The sequence below is a fragment of the Opisthocomus hoazin genome, chromosome 4 (assembly GCF_030867145.1).
Source record: "Opisthocomus hoazin isolate bOpiHoa1 chromosome 4, bOpiHoa1.hap1, whole genome shotgun sequence".
In the NCBI taxonomy this organism is placed as follows: Eukaryota; Metazoa; Chordata; class Aves; order Opisthocomiformes; family Opisthocomidae; genus Opisthocomus; species Opisthocomus hoazin.
In genome coordinates, this window is record NC_134417.1 from 79,366,598 (window position 1) to 79,392,957 (window position 26,360).

At 40.2% G+C, this 26,360-nt stretch overlaps 1 protein-coding gene across 3 annotated transcripts in view; it reads right to left on the reverse strand.

Moving 5' to 3' along the window:
• Window positions 1-3,387: 3,387 nt before the first annotated feature.
• CUL2 (cullin 2) overlaps window positions 3,388-26,360 on the reverse strand; it is a 60,194-nt gene continuing 37,221 nt past the window's right edge. For all 3 annotated transcript variants that reach the window (XM_075419694.1, XM_075419693.1, XM_075419695.1), the window contains 10 exons: window positions 25,999-26,058; window positions 25,480-25,608; window positions 25,288-25,374; window positions 24,623-24,775; window positions 24,156-24,233; window positions 19,798-19,864; window positions 18,404-18,606; window positions 13,774-13,875; window positions 12,933-13,049; window positions 3,388-8,690 (listed from right to left, as the gene is read on the reverse strand). In XM_075419694.1, the coding sequence (XP_075275809.1) occupies window positions 8,559-8,690; window positions 12,933-13,049; window positions 13,774-13,875; window positions 18,404-18,606; window positions 19,798-19,864; window positions 24,156-24,233; window positions 24,623-24,775; window positions 25,288-25,374; window positions 25,480-25,608; window positions 25,999-26,058 (1,128 nt within the window). In that variant the 3' untranslated portion in view covers window positions 3,388-8,558. The remainder of the gene's footprint in view (window positions 8,691-12,932; window positions 13,050-13,773; window positions 13,876-18,403; window positions 18,607-19,797; window positions 19,865-24,155; window positions 24,234-24,622; window positions 24,776-25,287; window positions 25,375-25,479; window positions 25,609-25,998; window positions 26,059-26,360) is intronic.

Consider the following 26,360-nt stretch of genomic DNA (forward strand, 5'->3'; position numbering starts at 1 on the left):
CAGCGCCTGACCTTTCCAGCAGGGTGCATTGTCGCACCGCTGTCCCCACAGTCTCTGGGGCTGGAGAGTCCCCACTCACAGCAGAGATTCTGCTATAACAACACATTTTAAGGAAAGCACCCACGTTTCCAGACAGCCGCAATTAAACCAAGAGAGTGATGCTGCTGCAGAGCTGGCAGGGGAATCGCACTGTGCCAGTGGCTTCAGGGAAGGCGAGCAGAGCCCGCTGACAGGAGCTGCCCCGAGCAGGTTTGAGAGCTTCCTGCCACCTTCCCCCGATTTTTCCAATCAGCCAACGATTCTGTTGTAAAGAAATTAAAAATCCCACTATGTGAAATCAAAATAGTGGATGAATCTCTCCTTTCCCTGCTGCAAATTCTCCTACAAGTAGTGATTTTAGAGCAGTTGTTATTGAACATATCCACTGTGAAATCCCTGCAAGGCTTTGTAGCCTCCCGCAGAGGATGAAGACCAAGGCGTCCTGTCACAGTTGTGTCCTCCATCACTGCAGATGATGGCTTGAAAAGGAGCTGGCATCTATGTTGGCCGTACTCTAACTAGTATGTAGCTAAGTGAAGGTTTCCACAAGTATTTTACACACACAAAAATGAACAAAATACCCTCCCAAGTATTTCTAAGGACAAAAGAAATTTATTTAAAAATATTACTGTCTAGCACATGAAGCACTAATTGACAGTTTGAAGTGCTCTGTAGGAATGGTACCAAAACTATAATCTGCATGGACACGATTTAATGTGATTTTTATTTTTATAGTTGGTGCTAAAACCAGCCATGACCAATGGCAAATTCCTGAAGAAAACCTGGTTTAAGTATCCCAGAGTTCTCATGACTGTGACGACAATAAAATCACGTTCTAAGGAAGGCCAGGCCAAACTGCTTATTACAGAAGCAGACGCAGAAGCAGGGACTTGTGACGTACCTTCATGAGCACAGATTTAAAAAAAAAAAAAAGTTTGAAGGCACTATGTATGATTGTCACATAAAAAAATGTACTAGCTAGGCAACAAAGCCTAAAGGGAAGCAGAGCCCGACGCAGCGAGCAGGCGTACATGGCAAGCGCAGCCCCTGCACAGAGAAACAACGTCCCGGTGCCTGGAGCTCAGCCCGCCGAGCTCTGCTGCAGAGGTGGAGCAGCACGATGGGCATTTTAGACAGCGAGGAAGGAAATTCTGGAAGATGCAAAGCCCAGAGTCTGCATCAGGAGGAGGTGTGAACTAAGGATCCCACAAAAACCCCTCCAAAATTAACTTCCTGAAGATCTACTTTTCCAATTTCTGTATTTTATTTCGCAAAAGGACTTTTAAGCCAACAGCAAAAGGAAAAAGCAAATCTGTGCATACAGCAGCCATTTTACCTGTCGTATTTTCATCTTTGTTGTTGCATACGAACCACACAACCTACAGTTCCCTGAGCCGCCTCAGAGAACGCACTGCTCAGAACCTCACCCCGTGCTCCTCGGCGGTTTCACACACACGGGTTGTGCCCTTTGTCCCTGTCCCCGCGCATCGCTCGGTGCCTCGCCGCGCGCACACCGCGGCGTCGGCGGCACGCTGCCCTGGCTCCCACGGCTTCCTCCGGCGAGCGGGGCCACGGCGCGGCCCTGCCCTGCCCCGCCAGCCGCCCGCCCGAGCAAGGCTTGTCCGCACACGTCGCAGCCCCGACGCTCGCAGGAGCTGCACCGGGAAGCGAAGGAGCAGATATTCCAGCTCTGCCTGTCAAGTCTGCATTTCAAAGGCTGTGCCTGGGTGTGGGAAAGAATAAAGAGGGTCTGTCAGTCCACAGGCAAAACCCCACGCTCCTCGGCCCCGCTGCCAGGCTGTCGCCCCGGACCCGCGTACACGTCCCCACTTGCCGCTTCCCACTGTTAGTAGCAGTCGCGCTCAGCAACACAAGCCCTGTTTCTATTCCACCCTATCTGTCAGACTATACACCTTTTTTTTTAAATTTTTAAAAATTAAATGCCCAGCACTCTAAAAGAGGGAGGGCATCCAAAACAGGCGAGGCTACTGCCTTGAGCAAAGCGGGCTGAGGAGCAGCTAGTGCTATTCCTCGGTTACTTTACTCAAAAACGGATGGCAGGTAGTAATTTCGGGGGTCTTCTCAACAGACAGAGGTTCGTTAAGGCTGGAGCCCGCCTGCACGGTGGCAGAAGGCTTCCTTAGCCCAAACCAAGACTACTGTCGCTCTCGGGCGCAGCGCGACGTCTTCCCCAGCCTCCTTCTGCAGCTGCAACGGGCGCGTCCCCGACTCGCAGCCGTGGCGCCGGTGCCAGGCAGCGCAGGCTCCGCGGGCGCGCACCGGTTCCCTTCGGCCCGCGGCTGCAGACAGGCCGGCACACACCAGCGCGCCAGCACGCTACCGCACGCGGCAGCGGACACCCTCCTGCGGGAAGGGAGCGGGAATCTCACCCGGGATCAGCCAGACGAGGCCGCAGCCGAGATTCACGTGACTCATTTTCATGGTGTCAGAGGGCAGGCGGGCAGAGCACACGTGCAAATCCAAAAAGGTAGCTCTGAAAGCTGAATTTCCAAGTCTTTCTGAGTCCCCAGATGGTGAGACGGCCCCTAAACTTAAATGTTCGCATACTCATTCATTACTGGTAATTGGATTACTAGCTATCGCTTCTATCACGGACATCAGGACACACACAGAGGATGAAGTTTACATAGTGAATCCTGGCCACTGCTCTTTTCCTTCTGCACTGAGAAGCAGGTGGCTCACCTTCAGCGTACCAACCCACCGACTGGCACCCACACCCACAGCCCAGCTCCCACAGGAACACCCTGACGACAAAAGCTACAGGACTCGTCTCAGTTACTGTTTTTTAGCCCCTTAAATATTGCAAAGAAAAATACACAAAATGCCCTGGGAAGCAGGTAAGAGTTCATCCTTTTTTGCTGATTCACCTTGCCTGCCTTACTGGTTAAGACTGGGGCACTCTCCTGGTCAAGCAAAGAACGAAGACAGGCTCATCAAAAACGCCAGGCCTCCCGTTTCTTGAACGCCCACTGGCAGGCGTGCTTATGCCTTCTCTTTAAAGCAGCACAAACCCTGAAGAGAACGTGTGATGTGCTAGATGCTGCGCACACAGACACGCCAGATCAACTTCCGAAGTGTAGGAGCCAGCAGAGCCTTCGCGCCCTCCCGCTGAGAGTCTCCTCTCGGTCAGTGCCAGGCAGCCCCTCACGCCCCACACCTCACGGCTTGAAAGGAGCCAAATGCCTGACACAGCTTAGAACAGATCCCATAAAACACTCTGAAACTGGCTTCAAATACACAGGTGACTACGTAATGTCATAGAGTTTCAGATATATATTTTTTATTCTCTCAAACTCCAGTTTTGACAATCATGAATTGTTTTGCTGGTGGCTGGGAAGAAGAAAGGAAAATGGACCCATGCGTAGGGTTTTTAAGAAAACAGCCCAAGTGCATCTTATGAAACTGAACTGAAACTGTTCAACGTAATGTGAAAAACTACCCAAGAAGTATTATGCTTTTTATCATACAAACCTGGCAAGTTATAGATGATATAACCAACACTAAAAAGACAGACAACAGTGACCTGCCAAGTTTCGAAACTGTCCTCAAACCACTCTTCTTTAAATAGCTGTTGGCAACTACAGTGCTACAGTTCACAGCTGCTGGGGAAAGAGAGCTTGACACATATCAGAACCACCAGCTTCCACCAAAGGTGACAATTACAGTGTTTACCATTCAATGATTGTGTGAAGAACACGGCCTCTTTCAGATGAAACCACGCCTAACAATCTCCTCGTACATCCACTGCTCCTGTGAACACGAACACACGTTTGGCTGGGCAGGAGTCAGACTGATGGAACTGAAGCCTTGGCTATACAGACATTGGGAAGAGTTTCGTCCATCCTACTTTCCTTTCTGGAGTCGCAAAATACTGATTTTCTGTTCCTGGTATAGAACACTACATCAGGGAAGATTAGCAGAGCAATATCTATAGAAACACCAGAGTACAATTTTATTTATCTCAGTGGAAAAGTGGAAGGAGGGACACACAAAGTTAGTGTAGCCCTCCTCAGTATAAAACACCAGAGGAGATTTCTGGCTAGTCCAGCAGCTCTGGCAAGAGTTCATACACAGCAAGTTCATCAAGTGGTTCGAGTGCAAAGCTTTTACTTGACAGCGCAGTAGCCTAGCAATGCACACACCGATCACTTCCCCCAGCTGAGCAGGAGGAACGTCAGACGCTGTTCGTGCAAGCTGCTCATCGCTCCAGCCCAAGCAACCAACCCAGCGAGCGTTCCAGTCTTGCTTACATCACCGTTGACAGCTTTCAGTCACAAGGGTCATAGAGAATGGTGGGAGTCATGCCCCGAACTACCAGAGCTGTTTCAGAAGTGACTAAGAGTACCTTCTGACTTGCTGCGTACTACGTCCAAGGCTTAGAAGGGTCCTTCACTTCTCAGAGGCACGTGCAAGACTGGACTCACTGAGGGAACCAAGGGAGCTGTGAAGCCTTGTGCCGGGTGCTTCTGGGACATCTGGTGGGAGCAGCACCAACGCACGGCTACATCAAATGCGCGGTTTCTTTGAATACGCTAGCACACTTCCTCAAACACATAACAAGTAAACATCAATACTGAACTAAATAGCAATCTTTTTAATTAACATAAGCATGTTTAAACCATTCAAAGACAAAGAACGCAGAAATACAACTCCAGCACTTCTAGAAGGGAGGCCAACTGGTCAGCCCCCTCATCTTCCTCTCTCCTTCTGCTGGCCGTTACCTTCTCCCCTTACCGATGTAGCTGTGAATTCCACAGAATGGAGGCAGAACGAGAAATGCACACCCAAGCTGCAAGTGCCTGGTTACTTTTACTATCATACTTGTTCACCCTCCCTCTTTAAAACCACACACACACAAACTTGCGCTTAGCAAAGTCTTGCATTGTTTTAAAATTATTATACCCAAACAATGTTTTGATCCTTCCTCTTCTTTTGCCTGACACCTTGGAAAAATGCTGTTTTCCTATTCGTTAGGAAGTGCAGTACAACTTCCCATAAGCAAGTAAGGGTAACTTCAGATTTGTAATGAGAGAAAATACTCAGTGCAAGAACAGTTACTCTGGAGAATATGTTTTCATAGACTATAATACCTTAGATTAATTAACTCCAGGTACTTACGATATTTGTAAAGCATGGAGAATCCTAACATATTTGCCCTTGGGTACAAAGAATTTATTCCGCTCACGAATCAACACTATGTTGTACACTTGCTTTTAAAACTAACTTTTTTAAGGATAAGAAATGGCTTTTTAAGCATAGCTGAAAGATATCAGCTTATAAAATGTATTTCTCCTTTGACCGGTTTCCGTACTCTGCTCCTTATTTGGAAAAGTGATGTACTCACCGAAAGGTGTCTTAAAACGTAATGATACTCTTCGCTTTGAAAACTACTTCTCATGCTATGGTGATTTAAGTATTTTCCATAGCCCTAGCAGCCCTGTATGTATATCTGAACACACTGAAATATTGGTACACATTTTTCTTTCCTAGAATAAGATAATCAATCTGAAGACAAATCAAAACATCATAGAAATACATTTTCAATTAGTGTAAGCATAACACTCAATATTGGAGGTAAAATGTGTTTTGGTATTAGAAATGTGTGAGATGTATGAAACCGTGATGTTTCCAAACTCAGCTGTATGGCTCCCGAGAAACTACCAGGTCATACATGTTAGCAGGCTTATAACAAATTTTAAAAATCTGCACAATTATACCAGGTTCTTCTAGTGAAAAATTAAAAATGCATGGCATTTTTTGATGTCTTCTCTTTTCACCGTTTGCCCCTCCTGTTAACACCCATCGGCACGTTGTGTGTGGAAATGACACTTGCCAGACGTATGGAGTTGCCAGGTACCACACTACACGATAAGCTGCATCGCCGTGTGCCAGCAGTGACTTGAATCTTTGCACTATTTTTTTCCTTAGGGAGCAGGTAGGAGTTATAAAGCAGAGTTCCAAATGTTTCCCAGCTATAGCCATGTTTCCCAAGAGGCACTGAAAAGACCGAGTTTGTGTATAGTTATGAAAGACATTGTCTGGAGATGCCAACTGTGCTGAAATATATGAATGTTTTTAACTCACTAAACATGTCTCAACTCAGCAGCATGCTTATCTAAAAACCAAAATACTACTTTTGATGTTTTAGGTATGCGAAAATTCAGAGATAAGGTAATGCTAAAACCTTACACGTTGGGGCTGGAGCAGTAAAGTTTTGTTTTGTCTGTGAAGTCATTCTGAAAAGGCTTTTTCAAACTCAGTCTTAAAATTTTGCTACTGCAATCTATATTTAAATAAAGCTTTTATTAACCCTTTTATGAAGAAACAAGTTTAAAATCTGTTGACTCATACACAATTTACAAGATAAAACACATTTGATTCCAGAAGCTTTGGTGTCACTGTTAGTTTGCTTTCTCGAGAAAGAACTGATTTTTTTCCATTGTGTCATGCAGTATTCCCTCTATTCTGTTTTTTATCATACGAAGTAATGAATTGCTTTTTATAAAGCACAGAAGGGTTTCACACTGAAATAGATTAAAAGTCTCTCCAGTCAAAATCTGTGCTAATGTGTCTCCTTTTTACCACGCTTAGTGACACTGTAAGCACCTCTGCTGTCTCTCAACACACATACACCGTTCTATCACTTTAGACAAGGACCTACTGCACCACATTATGAGCAGCTAAAACCCCCACTTCTTTCAAATGTAAATACATTTAAAAAATCTAGATCTTAGTGCAGTGGGATCTAATCCCATAAATATGGAAGAAGTCTTTAGTGCCCGTCATTGTTTATTGCCCTTTACTTGCCCTCAGCAAATCCACATAAGGAAGACATATTACCACTTCTTGATGCATTTCCTAGTTAACTACAGCAAGTCTACTATACTCTCCAGACGACATATGAATGCGATGCCACTTACAAAATAAGAGACAGCAACAATCTGAGAGTTGGAGAGAAACCTTTCATACAGTGAAGAACTAGAAAAAGAAAAAAGAAGGAAAAGGTTGCCCCCAAAAGGTTTTTTCCTTTAAAATTAATTTGTGATCTATGGACTTTTAGCAGGTGATGAAATATCACACAATCTAAAAAAATACAGCAAATAATTATCTATCTATATATATTTTTTATATACACACAAATAAAATTTGGCAAAAATAGAACATTTAAAGTTAACTTAATATTCACGTTGTCAATGCTAATTGCAGGCGTAGCCGTGAGGAAGCTCTTTTCCGCAGCAGGCATTCAGTGTGTTCACGTGCTTAATGCTATCAAACTCCAATGACTTCCAGCGGTAGAGGTAGTACCTTTTAAAACTATACTTTGCTTATGTGAGTGAACAGTCATCAAGCCATCCCCAATGAACAACGCAGAACATGAAACAGCCCATGGATTTCTTGTCCTGCCCAAATAGCAAGAAATCTCACTAGGGCAGAGGAAAACAAAATACGATGAATACAACCACATGAGTTAGGAGGGCGAACAAGAAAAAAACCAGTATGGGCTTATGTGGAAACAAACACAGGTACCTATCCATGTAGTGTTTCTACCCAATGCATTAGTGAAACAATATTTTCTCAGTTATCACTCTGCTGTATTCCTTCCCATCAACAGGGTGGTTTCACAAGCCACTGAACTGTATCTCTGATGTTCATGATAACCATTCCTAACTCTTTGTGAACTACATTACTTAAATCCCCTCAAATGTCTGTTTATTTTCTCTTGTAACATATTCCTACAGTGTGAGATTAGCAGACACAGAGTAGGCCTTCAGGCACTAAGAATGTAAGTTAGCCTAATCTCAAGAAAACAAGATGTGCACTTAACCATAAATATTTTTTTATAATCACATCAAACATAACATACCTGTATTCAGTTTTATATAAATTAGTTCTTACATCAGATCTACTTCTGAGGTTATCCAAAACCCAAACACATAACATCATTTTTACCCTTCCAGGTCTGAATAATATTTACAGATATAAATGCTACATCCATTTCTACAATCATTCGAGACACATTATATAACTTTATTCTTTTTATTTGACAAGCAGCAGTATCATGTTCGTCTTTTTTTTACATTTTAATGTAGATACAATTATTAGGTTATCTGTCATATTACAATATTTAGGTTTTTTGTTTTTGTGTTTTTTTTTTTTACTTTGTCTTAACATACATTAAAAAACATCAACTGCAAACGTGAAAGGGGAGGAAAAAAAAAAAAAAAAGCATGGTACCCAACCAATTTTCCACATTTCAGCAATACTTCACTCATTCTTTTAGTAAAGTTTTAAGAAATGTCATAATGACATGAGCTTGAAATATCTATAGGCATTTTCATTGACGCTCATGACATGGCACTGGTGATGTTGTAAACAGCAGAAAAACAGGGGCTGCCAAGTGACCAATTATGGAGGCACAGGCTGGCCTCTTCCCACAGGAACACACCAAACAGCGACAGCAATGATCTCCTCACAATCATACCTGCAGGATAGCAACATCATGCTACATAACTGTATTCGTCTGCAGAGGCCTGGCTTCGCTCTATGTACTGTTTGTCGATCAGAACTTCAATACACTTCTTAATCATGCTGATACTTGGGTTAAATCGAGCTCTTGACTGGCTAATTACCTGCAAAAGAAAGACACATTTCTTGTGTTATTTTTATTTACAACAGTTATAAATGCTACAGAAATATTCGCTAAGGGCTTTAAGGTAAATTCAGTACACTTCTCTTTTAAAGACAGGATTAAATAAACCTGGAATAGTTCATTTATAACAATCAGCAAAGCATCTCTACACATTAGTGTAAGGACACTTGAACTAACTGCTCAGCTCATCGGTTGGTTTGCTGCATGTTAACCAGATCTTTTCAGTCCCCCTGCTTGCTTTACTTGTCACGGTACAAATGAAGATAAATGTTCAGGTTAAAAAGTAATCTAGTATTCAGACATTTCTTCACTTTATTATTACCACAGTTTAAGCAAAGTGAAAGTTTTGTAAAATCATATGTGCCTTTCCATGGCGGCTCTGCTAACTGACTTCTCTTCCTAGACTAGTTCCCTTTTACTGTTATTTATGTACTTTCATTGTTCTGGAATATGTAATCTATGGACTCACAAATTTTGTGTTCCAGCCCATGCAGTGCTGTATACTTGGTCCTGGAAGGCACTCGAACAGCTCAGCTGCCTGGAAGGTGTCAGTGGTGTCCCCCTACCACTGACCTCATTTCCTATACAATTTGAGACAATCAGGATGAACCTCTCTTTCTTCAGTCACTGAACACTGCCCTACGGTTTGGCAAGTTCCATCTGGCTATGTTGGAAGTTTGTAATACACACAGTAAAAAATTATGTATTGTAAAAACAAACCTATGTACGCGTTGTGGAAGAAACTGCCACTGCAGGCAAAACTTTGGGTGTCTCTGAATAGTTCTCAGTTTTGCCCATTCTCTCTTGTAGAGTAGAGGAGGAACTGGTGTGTAGTGACAGAACATGCAATTCTATTACCTTGGAAAATTTTTCAAACAAAAGATCTTACTACTCAAGTGTCATAATATATTTTGCCTGTAGTTTCTCATTTGTTCTGTAAAGAAAGTGATTTTTATTTCAGCTGGATTTCCTGTTTTCTTTACAACTTTTCATGGCTGGCTTTGTCCCAGCTCTAGAGCTTGCTGGAGCCTTCTGTGAGCCAACAAAATTCACCAGGTAGAACTCACCCAGCAAAGCAAACAAAAAACTCAAGAGTGAGTTTTGTTGGGCTAGCAGCCAAGCGTCTGGTACGTTCCACAGCAGTACAAATAAGAAGAAACTTGGTGCTAACAAGCTAATAGACCTGCTCAGATTTCACCTAACTTCAGCCCTACACTCAAACTGATTGTCACCAACACACTTCACGTATTTACTTAGGACAGAAGAGAACAAAAGATAGAACTTTGAACTGGTAATGTTTTGTTGGTTTTGTTTTTATTTTATCAAAGATAATATCAATAACGAGGACAGATAGAAATACCTGGTAGTCAGAATAAAAAATTTTCTGGGAATGACTACATTAACCTTTCCCCTCCACTATTCCCACTGACCTTCTTCACTTTAAGGGAAAAGCTACCTTGTCCTGCAAGAAACTGCAGCATGGAGCTAAAAGTAAAACTATCAGGGCGTATCTAACATAATTAACAATTCATCAAAGACCACACGCCAACATACAGGTCTACCAAGGGCCTTCAGTATTTTCTTGGGACACCTCACCCTAAAAGAAAAGTGTGGTGCTGTAGTCTAACTGTTAGAACCAGAGCTAACTACATTAAGGTCAGGAGTCTTTCCATCGTATCTCTAACAACAGTATAATCCTGCCCTTGTATCTCAGAAACAAATATTTATGAGGCAAGAAAATATTAAGCACTCACAGTAAACAGACTTCCTTTCAAAAGATTCATTCTTACTCCTCAAGAAGTAAGACTAGAAATTTTAAGTGAATACATTATATACAAGTACATAAACATCATGATAAAAGTAACAATGTCACCAGTCAGTAACAAGATCACAAATGAATGTTTTTAGAACTAAAAAGGCTCTTGGCAGTAAATCAAATCTACTACAAAGTTAACAGGGGAAAAAAAAGGAACTTGGACAGCCAAGAAGTTAGTTAGGCATACTCTAAAAGTTTACAAGAGGTGATGGTTATTCTTTTTTTAATAAAGGTCAGTCTAGTGAGTAAGCTGAGCACGTTCAACTCAGAACCACTTGGCAGTTTGGCCTTATTCATACACGAAGCAAAATAAGTCACTGAGCTCAAGGTAGACTATAAAACTATTGCTCTAAAATCTGACAATAGTTTCTGAAGTACCTACAAGCACATCTATATAGAATCACAGAATCATGGAATGGTTTGCGTTGGAAGGGACCTTATAGACCACCCTGTTCCAAGCCCCCTGCCATGGGCAGGGACACCTTCCACTAGAGCAGGTTGCTCAAAGCCCCCTCCAACGTGGCCTTCACAGACTCTAGAGAAGACACCTAACATTTTAAAGAATCAAGTTCAGGTCCAAGTAACAGTACAGCTGAAGTAGCAATTCAGAGTGCAAAAAAGAGGGAAAAATTAACCCTAGGGGATTTTTTTTGTGCTGCTTCAACCTTATTGCTTGAGGTTTCACAATTGCTTATTTAAGGCTACATCAGGTCCCCACACTATATTGCAATATATCAATTATTTAGAAGCCTAGCCTTCAGTTTTGAATGCTCTAATCCATCTACGATATAAATAGTATACAAAATTGAGAACTACAGACTAAATGATAAAGGATATGATTTTCAAAAGTGTTATAAATTTAGTTAAACACTAAGGCAAAAAAAAACGATACAGGTGGCTGTGGCTGGTGATAGCTAAATGGAGCACCAACTCTGCTCTCAGATTTGAACTGAATAACAATCAAAATATCCAACTTTCTTGCAAAGCATGAAAAAGCTCCTGATGTTAACAGACCACACTATTCTGCAAGACTACTGCAAGAGTAAAATGCAGCAGAGGTATGTCAGATAGTGCCTCCTGAGTTAAAGGAAGAAGCAACTGGAAAGCATTTTTTGTTTCCAAAATATAAAAATTTGTAATCTATTGCACCCTTATAAACTGGTCTCAAGCAAAGTACCCTTTGAAAAGCATTTTCTAAGCATCTAAGAGTAGGGAGAAAAAAGTATTTTCAAAGATGAAACAGGGCTGGCCTACCATCTTCTAGTTTTAACTGTAAATTCTTATAGGATTTAATCATAATTGCATGGATGATTTAAGTAACAGGAAATCAAATAACAAAAGATTTTGGGAAGTAATCAGGACCTACGGTGCCTCATCTTTTCGATATCCAAAATCAGATTTCTTAAATTAAGCTTGCTTTCAGAGTATTTGTGTACAAGCACTATTTCAACATCCAAAACCTTTAAGATGTCTCACATTGCAAGTTCAGGGCTTAGAAGCTCTCTGTAGCTGCTTTTTTTTTTAATGAAATAAAAATTAGGCAGTGGGCATGGTAAACTGTTTCCTCCATCACCACAAGACAGAAAGCATAGAGCAGATCTCAAAATGACTGAATGCCTCTCCACCTCCATGCTCTAAAAGGTCCAATAAAGCAGGAATCTCTACTCCCTCTCCCACCAGTCGGCTCTGAGGCTATCCAGCAGGGCTCAGGAGACACAACAATGAATCAGACTGAAAAATGAATGCTTTGGAAGGCTGAGAAAACTAAAACTGGGAACTGGTTGTAGGAGCGAAGGTTAGGTTGGAATAAGAAATACAATTCGGCAGGCAACTAGCACAGATGGGAAAGTGGGAGAAAACCAAAAGAAATAGCACTTCCCTCCCAGCCAGTCTGTGACAGTTCACAAATCATTATTCCAGAATCTAAAAAATATAAATAACTCTACTGCTTAATGGAAGAGGGAGATTATGAAATGTATGTCTAAATACTCAGACAACTTTTAAAATTTAAGCCATGAATTAAAATAAAATCACAATTACAGCTCAAAATTGGCTAGGTGCTCCTGTGGAAATTCCATGCCTAGAATATCCATACTCAGGTTTTCAAACAGACCTATAGCTCTGGCAATGATTCTTATAGGATACCACATTTGTCGGCATAGAACCAGCCAGCAGGAAAGAGCAAGCACAGAGGCACTCAACGCTTTAGTGCTAAGACATATCTACAAGACTGAGGGATGACAGCTAGTGCTCCACTACTGCAGTTTGAAGCAGACTCCAATGAAATTCTCACTAATTTCACTGAAGTATTAGTTTTGACATGGGAGAGGTTTGTGGTCAGATGTTTTACTCAACTATTCCAAAGATTTTCATCACGTCATGTTTAAGAAGAGAGTTTCACCTTACCTCCTGAATAAGAGCATTATGTCGCAAGACTTTACGTGCTTTCATGATACGGACTATAGCAGCTTGAAGATACATTTTTCTGTCTTCATCTACAGCACTTCTGGTCTGCTCCATCTCCTGTGATATAGACAGAACAGTAATGCTTAAAATATAGTAAGATCAATAAACATGTCATAAAAGTATCGTGAATCTATACTTTTTACTTTATAAAAATTGGTCAATTAATACAGGAATCTAGGTGAAGTTCAATTCCAGGCAAAGTACTTCCATAAATCAAGAATAACAGGTTTCACAAAAGCAGCAGGAAGGTAGGAGTGAGACCAGTGTTTTTGCTAGGGAGAAAGGCAGGCATAACTTACTACAATGTATTGAGTCTGGAAGCACATATGTGCCTTGTACAAAAGCCTATGCCTCAGACGGTACAGAGGGAACACACATTATCAACTCTGGAGTTAATTTTGGCTGACAAAGGACATAAAACCATAGGAAAACAGACTGGTTCTGCTGCTCCTGGATTAAGCTGCTTTCTTAAACACCACCACCAAAAAAGTCTCATTAGATAAGACAAGCTAATGTCAGTCCCACTTGGCACAAGAGGAATAGCCCTTGGTTATCTTTTTCTTCCTCTTTCTTATTCCCTATTCCACCTTTTCCTGCCTATATCTTAAGTACAAAAACATTTGCAGTGCTTAAGCTTTGAACTTCAACAATTTCTTTACGGTGATGGAAATCTTAAACAGGGACTCTTACATCTGTTTACACCAAATTAACACAATAAAATCGATTTTAGAAAAGTAAGCTGCCTAATCTGTTCAAGCGAGAAACACCAAAGAACACTTACCTGTGGTGTGTCTTTCTGCATTGATGTAGTAATTTTAAATTTTGTTCGTTTACTGCTGAAGTTCATATTTAATGAAAATGTAGACTCTGTCTCTATATCTTCCTGCAATAAAGAATCTTTTTAAAAAATCAGAAATCAAGCGAGAAAATTATAACAATTTACTTTGAAAAATCACAGTTAGCGGTTTGCATATGTACAAAAAACTTCAGCTGATCTGCAGTTGGAAATTCTGAAATGCCACTTGAACCACGTCAATTTTTTAAGCTTGAGTTTAACCTAGAAATCAAGTCGATTTTAGAAAACACTACAAAGAACTCTGACACATGTGAATATTGTTAACAAGTCAACATGATTAAAGCTACTTCTGTTTTAATATTTTGACAGCTTATTTTAGTTTCAAACACTCTCTGTTTAAAGAAAGGAGGATTGCATTTACTTATGGCAGAACCTCAAGGGAGCGAGCTGTTGCTTTCATAAATATTACTAACCTTGCCTTCCAGAGCTTAAGGAAAAACATCTAAGCATCCTGTTATAACAGAAACAGTTGACAAACTGCAACTCCTGCAATTCCATATCTATCTATACGTTTCTATTTTTTTCCTGTCAGAATCTCAATTGTTAACCACACTTGTAAAAGTCCATTTCTTTCAACAAATGGTAACGATTCCCTGCAGACCAAACACCTTTCCATTCAACTAACAGGACGACCTGACTGATCTTTGCAGTTTCCAGGCAAGAGTCTGTACAAGTACTACCAACTTCCCGCAGAATAAAGTTAGAGGGCTTCTTACACTTTCGAATCTTACCAAACCATGATTGCTTCAAGAGCAAATACTTTAGTAAATACAGTCAATATTTATCTAAATATATAGTCAAAACAATATTCATTCTAACTTTATATTCTGCAACCAATATTCTTTATTATAATATTTTATAATATCCAGCCATAGCATAGAAAATTTAACATGAAAGGGCAAAGATCAACAGCTTTAAGAAATATATGCTAACATTAAATTTTAGCACTATTGTGCATACGGGGTTGAGTATAAACCAAACTAAATTGTATATTGTGCACGAACTCCAAAAAGTATGATTCTAATGAACTAACAAAGATTTAGCCAGAAGTTTTTCTTTTCTTTTTTTCTTTTTCTCTTTCAAGAAAACCCAAACAAACAAAAGCAAACTACAACATTTCACAAACGGTACATTTTAGTGCTCAGATACAGGTAAAGAGTAGTTATTGTATTTAATTTCACTGCTCAAGCCACTAAAATTCACTGGCTTATTCAATAAGTAAGCTGATAGACTGTCTACAGATCAGCTTTCACATTACTTCATGGAGCACAAGGAAAACTGAATTCGCAGAGATGTTTGAATACAATAGCCTGCAAGTTAAAGAACCAGAAAATGCAGTAGTAAACATTAAAAAGGGTTGGAAAGCTATGCTTATCACTCTCCAATGACATATGCTTAAGGAAACTGAACAAACCTTATATGACATATAAATACTTGTAAATCCTTTAAATAATGGGTAACTTTCTATGATTATGAAAAATCTCACTGTTTTCTGTAATAGCTCATTTCACCCATGGTTTAACAGACATCTTCCCAGACACTGCTCCAACCTGAGCTCATTTCCAGATATTGGAACCATGTCCCATGCTTCAGCCAAGCATCAGATCTTCCTTGTGATCTCACTTGCCATTTTCTAATGTTTTCTTGGTTAAAAAAAAAGCAGCTATCAGAGCAGCTCTGGATTTCTTCTTGTAAGCGAAGTGAACGGCTTATCTCAGTTTCTTCTGCCTGATACTGCCTGAACAGCTTGAGCTTTCTAGGCTAGGTGGAAGCACATGCTGAAGTTTGTGTGGCATGCACAGGCACTTCTATAGTGTTTCTTAGATATCTGTGCCCTTCACTGTATGGGAGAAAAGGATAACTGTTTTCACGAAGGTCATACAGAAGTACAGAATCACAGAACGGTCTGGGTTGGAAGGAACCTTAAAGATCATCTAGTCCCAAACGCCTGCCATGGGAGGGACCCCTTCCACTAGACCAGGTTGTTCAAACCCCCGTCCAACCTGGCCTTGAACACTGCCAGGGAGGGGGCAGCCACAGCTTCTCTGGACAACCTGTGCCAGTGCCTCACCACCCTCAGAATAAAGAATTTCTTTCTTATAGCTAATCTAAATCTACCCGATTTCAGTTTAAAGCCACCACCCCTTGTCCCATCGCTCCACGCCCTTGTCAAAAGTCCCTCTCCAGCTTTCCTGTAGGGCCCTACAGGTATTTAAAGGCCTTCTCTTCTCCTGGCTGAACAGCCCCAACTCTCTCAGCCTTTCCTCACAGGAGAGGTGTTCCATCCCTCTGATCATTTCTGTGTTCCTCCTCTGGACCTGCTCCAACAGGTCCATGTCTTTCCTGTGCTGAGGGCTCCAGAGCTGGACACAGGGCTCCAGGTGGGGTGAGCCAGAGCGCAGCAGAGGGGCAGAATCCCCTCCCTCGATCTGCTGGCCACACTGCTATTGATGCAGCCCAGGACACAGTTGGCTTTCTGGGCTGCGAGCACACACTGCCGACTCATATTGAGCTTCTCATCAACCAGCACTCCCAAGTCCTTCTCCTCAGGGCTGTTCTCAATCTATTCTCTGCCCAGCCTGTATTTGTGCTTGGGATTGCCACAACCTATGTGTAGGACCTTGCACTTGGCCTTGTTGAACTTTATGAGATTCACACAGGCCCACCTCTCCAGCCTGTCAAGGCCCCTCTGAATGGCATCCCTTCCCTCCAGCATGTCGACTGCACCACACAGGTTGGTGTCGTCAGCAAACTTGCTGAGGGTGCACTCCGTCCCACTGTCCATGTTGTCGACAAAGATGTTAAACAGCACCGGTCCCAGTACTGACCCGTGAGGAACACCACTCGTCACTGGTCTCCACTTGGACATTGAGCCATTGACCACGTCTCTTTGAGCGCGACCATCCAGCCAATTCCTCATCCACCAAGTGGTCCATCCATCAAATCTGTGCCTCTCCAGTTTAGAGACAAGGATGTCATGTGGGACAGTGTCAAATGCTTTCTTGCTCAAGTCCAGGTAGATGACATCAGGCAGAGTGAGAAACAGAACCTGTATGAACCATTGCCTTAACCACAAATAAAGCTCAGACTATTACCGGAATTCCATGAAACTCATGGAATGACAGAGTTTGGCTAATTGCAGCAAAAACCTTCTCACACAAGCCCCCTTGCTCCCTTTCCTCCTCCCTCCTCCTCCTGTAATATGTCAGCAAGGAAGAACACAGTTGCTATTACCTTCACAGAATCACCGAATCACAGAATGGTACCGGTTGGAAGGGACCTCTGTCGGTCATCTAGTCCAACCCTCCTGCTGAAGCAGGTCACCTACAGTAGGCTGTAGAGGACCTTGTCCAGGCGGGTCTTGAATATCTCTAGAGAGGAGACTCCACAACCTCCCTGGGCAGTCTGTTCCAGTGCTCCGTCACCCTCAGAGGGAAGAAGTTCTTCCTCACGTTCAGAGGGAACTTCCTCTGCTTCAGTTTGTGCCCATTGCCCCTTGTCCTGTTGCTGGGCTCCACTGAAAAGAGTCTGGCCCCATCCTCCTGACACCTACTCTTCAGATATTTGTAAGTATATATTAGGTCTCCTCTCAGCCTTCTCTTCTTCAGGCTGAACAAGCCCAGCTCCCTCAGCCTCTCCTCATAGGAGAGATGTTCCAGTCCCCTCGTCATCCTTGTAGCCCTCCGCTGGACTCTCTCCAGTAGCTCCTCATCTTTCTTGAACTGGGGAGCCCAGAGCTGGACACAGTACTCCAGATGAGGCCTCACCAGGGCAGTGTAGAGGGGAAGGAGAACCTCCCTCGACCTGCTGGCCACACTCCTCTTAATGCACCCCAGAATGCCATTGGCCTTCTTGGCAGCCAGGGCACACTTGCTGGCTCATGGTTAACCTGTCATCCACCAGGACACCCAGGTCCCTCTCCACAGAGCTGCTCTCCAGCAGGTCCACCCCAAGCCTGTACTGATGCATGGGGTTGTTCCTCCCCAGGTGCACGACCCTGCGTTTGCCTTTGTGGAACCTCATCAGGTTCCTCTCTGCCCAACTGTCCAGCCTGTCGAGGTCACGCTGAATGTCAGCACAGCCTTCCGGTGTGTCTACCACACCTCCCAGTTTGGTGTCATCAGCAAACTTGCTTTCAGTCTCTTAATACTCCAAATTTTCTTTTTAGGATCTCTGTAAGACTCTCTGGTTTACTACTCGGGCTGCTTCTCATGATTCAGTACAACTTTGAAAGCAGTGTATTTAAAGACCCCTCCAACAGCAGCGAGCCCACAGCCCTGTAGATGAAATGCAACCAAAACAGAGAGTCCCAGCATTACCACCTCTTCAGCATACCATACTGTTATAGGCATAAAGAGCAAAGAAAGATAATCTCCTTCCTCCCGTCACTTTCCTTATAAATACAGATTTATAACTGTTCACAAGGGTCAATAATACAGTTTAGGGAAAAAAAAAGAGCAAACAGTTGATTCTTTTATATCAAAAAAAAGCCCTCAACAAATAAAAGAATCACAAGACTGAAAACATGAAACTTTTTTATATTGTTACTGCATACCTTGTCTGAGTCATGGTTGATCATTTTGACATCAAGTAAGGATTTGATGGTTTTTGTCAGTTCCTTCTCATTCATTTGTGTACTGTCCTGAAGCTCCTTGTAACTGACAGTTTCACTGTTGTTGAAGGCAAGCAACACTGCCATTTGGTATGTTGTGACCATGGCTACATAAGGTTTGCACAAATAATTCATTTTTACTTCACCTGTAATGATACAAGCAGTATTTCATAAACTAATGGAATGTGCTAAAAAGTCACGCAAAGCCTAACCACCAGAGCTCCTCGTGCACTTCCAAGACATTCCGTTCACACCTAAGTATGCATTTAACACTCGGAACGGGAAGATGAAAATCAATGTTGTGAATTTACACATACAGAATGTGGTCTGCAACAAAAATAACTCTGATTAACCATGAATACTAGAACAGTAGTGTTTGCAAGAAAAAAAGAAACCTACAGTGTTGAATTTGAATAATGCAATATAATATATAGTAATTAAAAAAGGAAATTACAAATAGCCTCAACGCATTGCAATGCACAAACTTTAATAGTAATAGCTTACACAGAATCACAGAACAGTGATTACAGGAAAGTTGTTCTAAGGAAAGATTTAGAAACAAAATAAAAGACTTTTCAGTAAAATTATTCACAATATGCTGATATTCTTTAAATTCCCCTGAAATAAAATAAAATAAAGTAAAAAAGCATTGAAGAAATCTGCCTGAAAGCAGGTTCAGATTTTTTGTGTGAAGGTGAGTGTGAGTTAACAGCAACCTTCTATTATCAGAACTAAATGTTCATCACATTATATTGTATGCTAGTCTGGTTTTCACCTCCACATAAGATGTTGTGGTGCTCAGTTCCTAAAGCCTGAAACCGAAAGCATTTGAAATAAAAATAAAATACTGTTGACTGATACTTACTAAACCAAGCTACAATCTTCTAAGATGTTTTTTAACATATAATACAATACAGTAAATAAAAAACGTAAGCGAATATATGTAAGTATTTACTTAGATGCTTACGTCTATGAGTAAAATAGTGTAATATGTATTCTTAAAATTATTTAATATTCATCTAAAGGACATCTGATACTACAGAAACAATTCCAGGGCAATTGTTATTGACTCAGCAGTTCTGCTGCGTTGTTTCGCAGTTAAGAATGTACAATTGTAGTAGTAGTTTTACTTTACATAGATGACATACGCAAGTTTACACAACATAAATTTTGGAAATACTAAGCAACAAATATTAAATTAATTTATAATGCAAAATAAGTCAGATGACTTTATATGCAAAATAATAACCCCAAAGTCTGCTGCCATTTGAAAAGGACTTTTAACAAATAATTGTCAGCTGTATAGAGCAAAAGTTTAGCAAAGCACTTATTTTTACCTGTACAAAGATAATGTAACCAAGTAAGCTTCCTTCCACTAAAATGCTGACTGTAAAACAATTCAAACTGCAAAACAAAATGAACTTCAATTAGTCACACATATAACTACTTACAATAGTTTATTATCACACTACCACTGCAGTGAGGAAATACTGGGTTTATGTTCACCATATTGGATGCAAACATAACAGATCAATTCATGACAGCATTTTCCTTTAGAAGATGGGTAATCTTCTGACTGAACATCAGTAAATGACTGAACATCCGTCATTTACTGGACTACTTGAACTTATTAACCTATCACTTGATGACTAAATCAAAAAGATTGTTGACACATTTATACTTTCAAAGCATGAAATACTACAGTTAAACAGTGTTCGAAAGAAGTATCAACTCTACCGAATTTAAAAGAATTTCCAGGAGGTTTTAGCAGTCAATTTTATTAAGTTTTATTACTCTGTTCTTTCCAATACCATATAAAAACACATGCATTTTTAGTTTTTCACCTTGGTGAAATGATTCTATATTCCATGGCTTTGATGTCCGATTCAGAATAAATTCAGAAAATCCACTGTACCGTTTTTTTTTTTTTAACAACATCCTTCAAAAAACATAAACTTTTAGTTAACAGGTATTTCCCACAGTAAGATACTCATTCACTTTCATGACAAATCTCATCTTACCCTCCTGAACATATTTTTAGGGGGAATTCCAAAAGAGGAAGCTTGAAAGTAGGCAAAATTTTTGCCACCTTCCAATTTGGGTTCAGGCTACACACAACTACACAGTTTGCAAATGTCTCAGAATCAAGAAGTGAGCACAGATCCCTGAATTTGTGGTGAAACCTTCCAAAACCTCTCTTCACAAAGAAGGACATATTTATGATTTAGACAGTAACATTTCGAAGTTGTGCTGACACCCAAAAACTGAAGCATCCCCTCAAAATCAGTGTTTTAAAAAATTTATACGCACAACTAGCATTAGTAGAAATGCTAATTTCTTCCTTCTTTTTTGAATTTTACATGAATTTCTTGTCATTATAAGAAGTGCTACATCAGTCATTATGGAAAGCAGTTTTTCCTGATATTTAAATTATACGCACACAAATCTATAGCAGAACAGGAATATGAAAAAAAATCACCTCTAAACAAGAAAAGGCCTTAAAAACAACTTTAAAATTCCTCTCTCTAAGAAATGGAAGTTTTTGGTTTTGTATAAGTGAAAGTTAGCTACGCAGTTTGAATTCTGGCACTAAAGGGCACAAATCTGGTGACTATAATGAGATCACTTTCCAGCAGACTCTAGGAATCCAATTCCTGGAAGATTCTTTCAAAGCTATATTTACGTACATTTAAATGTAATTTTCACCAACAGAGAGTAAGAGAAGGAAGGGCTTAAATGACCTGTGGACTGTGATAAGAAAAATGAAATTTACAGGAAGGAGCAAAATCATCTTATTCTCATATTATTTGCAATCCATCAATCCTGCCATTCCTGCAAACCACAAGCAGTGGAGAGAGAATAAGCCCTAGGAAACGAAACGAAGCACTGGATTTTGAAGAACAAATACAGATATTCTAGAAAATTAAAAAAAACCCCCAACTTTTGAGGACGTGGCTTTCAGCTTACTTATATTCTGTGGGCTAAACTGATGCAGAAAAATTACTCTGACAGGAAGGAAAAGAAGAATTTCTCCAAAGACTAAAGTGGAAGTTTGTGGCAAAGCTCATAAAAACCAGGTTTTATTTTAACATATGTAACATAATAGTCTGATCATTTTGCTTGTATGGAGAAACATAAAAATGGGGATTTTTAGTAGCATCTGAGTAGCTATGGCATTCTCTTGGATTTCCTCTGAAAATAACTGAAATTTGGCTGAAAATCCAACAGAAAAATCAAAATATAAATTTGATCTTAATCCTATGTGTTATCCCTATAGCCAACAGGAACAAATCAGGCTGCATATACTAGCAACTGCCTGCTAAACCTCAGTTTCGGTAACTAAGCTTCTTTTTTTTTTTTTTTTAAGAAAAAAATATCAGAAATTCTGCTCTCACCCTTCCCATCCAAAAGAAATAAGACGGTGTGGCTTGCAGACTAATCCTGATTTAAGGTCTAACTACCTTTTGGCAATGAGAAGAACTTATGCAGATTCAAAGCACCAAACCTCCCCATGTAGGGGTGTACACATCAATTTGGCTTACTTTGATTCGATCTGGCAACTCTGATTAACGTCAAAGGAAAATACAAAAAGGGGGACTTCTGACCTCCTTAAGAATCAGGTGTTTCTCCACCCACAAACTTACATACTATGAAACCCAGTATTTGTATACCATTCAAATAAATCTGTATTTATAGGAAGCTCCAGCAGTCTTTGAGCCTGAAAAAGCTGCTAAACAGCTTGCCCAGTTACAGGGGTACTTCCGTACTCTGAAGTGCAACTGCAAGATGTTTTTTTCTTTCTAAATCCTGAGACAACTCTCTCTTCATGGGTCAAATGATCTAATTTGACAGTAAAGACAGTCATTGTCAACTTTTTAAAGACTCCCCAAGGTCATATTGTGTTTCCTCAGGGAATTATGAGTATAATTCGAAGCATCAGTTCTAGCTAGGTGACACATGAATAAGTTTGCTCCTTTGAACTGGCAAAAAAGTTAGAGAAGCAACCCAGACTCCGAGCTGCTTCTGATACACAAGTTTGTCACAATTTTCCAGCTGAGGCACAACTGACGATACTCCTATTTTAAGCCCACAGAGAACAGCAAAATGTCGTCAGTCACCTTCTCTGGTTCCCATAGTATGGTTGGAAACTATTATATTGCTAAAACAAAGTGCCATTTAATACAGCAGAAATAAAAGCAGAATAAATAGTTGTAATACTTAGTAGTAACACATGAAAAGCTCCTTCACCACAGAAACAGACATTATAATTCAGGTCAGACAGTACTTTAAAGTATAAAAACTACTTTAAAAATCTGTTACGTCCAATAATATTTTTATTACCTAACATGTACTTCACCATTCAACACACTTTTGCAAAGATCAACACACATGTCCTGTATTTTAACATAAATATTGTACAGATAACATTTAGAACACAATACAAAGTAATAAACTATTCCATGTAAAAAGAGAATATTTGGCCAAAGTAAAACCTTTACTGCTTTGAGAATTTGCAAAATTAGCTTTAAAGAAGTTTCCATGAAGCTTGACTTTGAATGGCTCCTATGAAATACAGGACAAGAAACCTGTACCTGCATTTTAATCTGCTATTAAATCTCTTCAGATTTAATAATAGCAATAAAATCTTCTTTTATCTAAATATTAGGAATTGGTTTTAAAGCTAAGAATCAATCCATTTCATCTGACTGTATTTGTTAGTAACTGCCTCATCAATCATGAAGTATAGGAGAGAGATGTGAAAAATAAAGAAAAGCTATGGAAATACATACATAAATTCAGTATGTCATTTGTGTGACTTTTCCAAATTTCATATGGACTGGAAAAAGGATAGCCACGATTTACAAACAGAACGAAGCAGCTGAGCTTCAACAAGGCCAAATGCAGGGTTCTGCACCTCAGTTGGGGCAATCCCTGCTATCAATACAGGTTGGGGAATGAAGGGATTGAGAGCAGCCTAGAGGAGAAGGACTTGGGGGTACCGGGGGATGAAAAGCTGGACATGAGCTGACAACATGCGGTCACTAGCCCAGGTGGCCAACTGTATCCTGGGCTGCATCAAAAGCAGTGTGGCCAGCAGGGTGAGGGAGCGGATTCTGCCCCTCTGCTCCGCTCTGGTGAGACCCCTCCGGGAGTCCTGCATCCAGCTCTGGAGCCCTCAGCATGAGAAATACACAGACCTATTGGAGCGGGTCCAGAGAAGGCCACAAAAATGATCCGAGGGCTGGAACACCTCTCCTATGAGGAAAGGCTGAGGGAGTTGGGGTTGTTCAGCCTGGAGAAGAGAAGGCTGCAGGGAGATGTTATTGCGGCCTTTCAGTACTTAAATGTGGCACTGCGGGATATGGATTTGCATGCATGGTGGTGTTGGGTGATGGTTGGACTTGATGATATTAGAGGTCTTTTCCAAGCTTAATGATTCTATGATTCTACAAGAAAGACGGGGACAGGCTTTTTAGCAGGGCCTGTTGCAATCGGACAACAGGTAATGGTTTTAAACTAAAAGAGGGCAGATTTAGACTGGATGCAAGGAAAAGATTTTTTACACTGAGGGTGGTGCAACTGTGAAACAGGTTGCCCAGAGAGGTGGTAGATGCCCCATCCCTGGGAACATTCACGGTTTTTCTCTGTTAGAATGATTTTCCACGTGTTTCCAAAAAGCCTCCTACTAACCTACCATCTGTACACTTTTTTCCAGTTCCTGAGGAATTGCAAATGTAGAAGAAGGAGCCTGAGTTAGAGGCCATGCACCAGCCTAAAGGTATCAGGAAAAATAAAAGCGTCAGCATTTTCATACAATATATACAGTAAGAAAAACAAACACTATTAAACAGATCTACACTGTATATTATGTCATAACACGTTCAATTTAGACCAGATTTACCCCTTATTATTTACGACTCATTATGCACGCCCCACTGAGGTATTAATTTAAGACAAGAACACAAGGCATTTTACATCCCTATTGTTTAGTGTGTTAGTGGGTTAATTTTAAAAAGAAAAACTAGGAAAATAAACTATTCCACAATCATCACAAGGTGTCAGGTTCTATATGAGAATATTCATAGTCAGAAAATTCGTTCACTTATCAAAACATAAAAATTAAGTACAAATAACTCAATAGTAATAAACATACATTAGTACCTGTAGAACATATATCTGAAAACTAATTCCCAAATCTATAATCGTGTCCTGGTTTTTGATAAAGTTGTTGAATTTATTGTTGAGATCAGCACTAACACTCATGTCTGTATACATTCGATGAAGCTTGCTGGTAAATTCATAACCACAGGCTTGCTGTGAAGAAATATTGTAACAGGTTTCACAAAGAAAACAGTACTTGTTATACAAACTATGCACATTCACTACTAAAATATGAAAATCTAGCCAGCAGAAATGTTGTTAGAATATTTACAGAGAACACTAGCTACAACAGAGGACAAACACTATAAAAGAAAATTATCAGATTTATCTTAGCTTCACTTTCTGTACACTGATTTATATGAACAATGTTATTGTATAAAATTGAAAGGTAAGAGCGAGTTTATGAAAGTACTTGGTACTTTTTAATGTAAATACGCATTATTTGAACACACTTCGTAAAACTACCCAAAACCTCATAAAAATCTAAAATGCCAAAGTGATACTGGGCCATATGTCTTTCATAGACCACCAAGAAATCAGTTTTTCCTTTCAGCTATTGGAAACAGTTTCTAGTAATCGCTAAGTTCTCTCTGGTACCCTCTGCTGTTCCCTTTCAACATTGCATACTCCTATGTTTATTCTGCATTAGAAGAATATTACATTACCTTTAGTTTATTAATCATGGCTTCTTCAGAATCCATAGACATTGACAAACCATGAATTAACCTTTTTGCCAACATTCTGGCATAGAACTGCATTAAAAAAAATCAGATATGAGGATTTTTAAAAGCATAACCACATTCTTCGGATATACTTCAAATGTAACATTTTAATGTTTACTGAATATCAAAAGTTACCTTTTGGAATACATCTTTGTCATCAATGTATTTGAAAACAGTAATGAAACTTGTAAGTTTGTCTTCTACTTCATTCTCTGTCATTCCTTTTGCTGATTTCTTCAACAAGTTGTCACAGTACTTGGCCAGCTCAAGTTAAAAAAAGAAAAACAAACCCAAACCTACTTGTCAAGCTTGAGAACAAATGCATGCCAAGGTATTCCAAACTTCTACGCAAAAGTTAAAGCATGAAATAAGTCACAGTCTACAGTCTCATGTTCTATTACAAGGGCTGTATTCATAGGTAAACAATACATACTACATCCACACCAAATACAAATTCTATACCAAAAGCTACAACTGCACCCATTTTGCACACCCACAAAATGTGTGTGCAGGTTGTTATTTATTACTACTGACATACAAACCTGTGGCTGACTTAATATGAAAAATGGATATGCATGTGAGGGATCCTATGCCAATTCATTTGACAGTTATAAAAAAGTATAATTACTGTCTACCATAATATACATCACTTACCAACTCAGGTGCTTTGCAGATCGACTTGGGCTCCCTATAGTTAACTACTGATGTCAAAGCCTACATAGGAACAGAGAGCAAAGAGAAAAAAAACATAAACTACTTAAAACTTTTTCTTTTATGAAATTTAAAGAAATCAAAAAAAGTCCAGGGCAAAGACGATCCAAGACCCTATAAAACTGAACTACACCAAAAGGGATCAGAAAAGAAACAATGAATAAAAGGGTTTGAATTACTACTCTGTTCGAATTTGTTTTGAACATTTTTAAGTTGAGATTTAAGTAAAAGTGGAAAGAGTCGAGGAACAGATGTCAATTGCAGAAAGCAGGGGCACAAATTAAGTTCTGATTAGAAACTTAAAC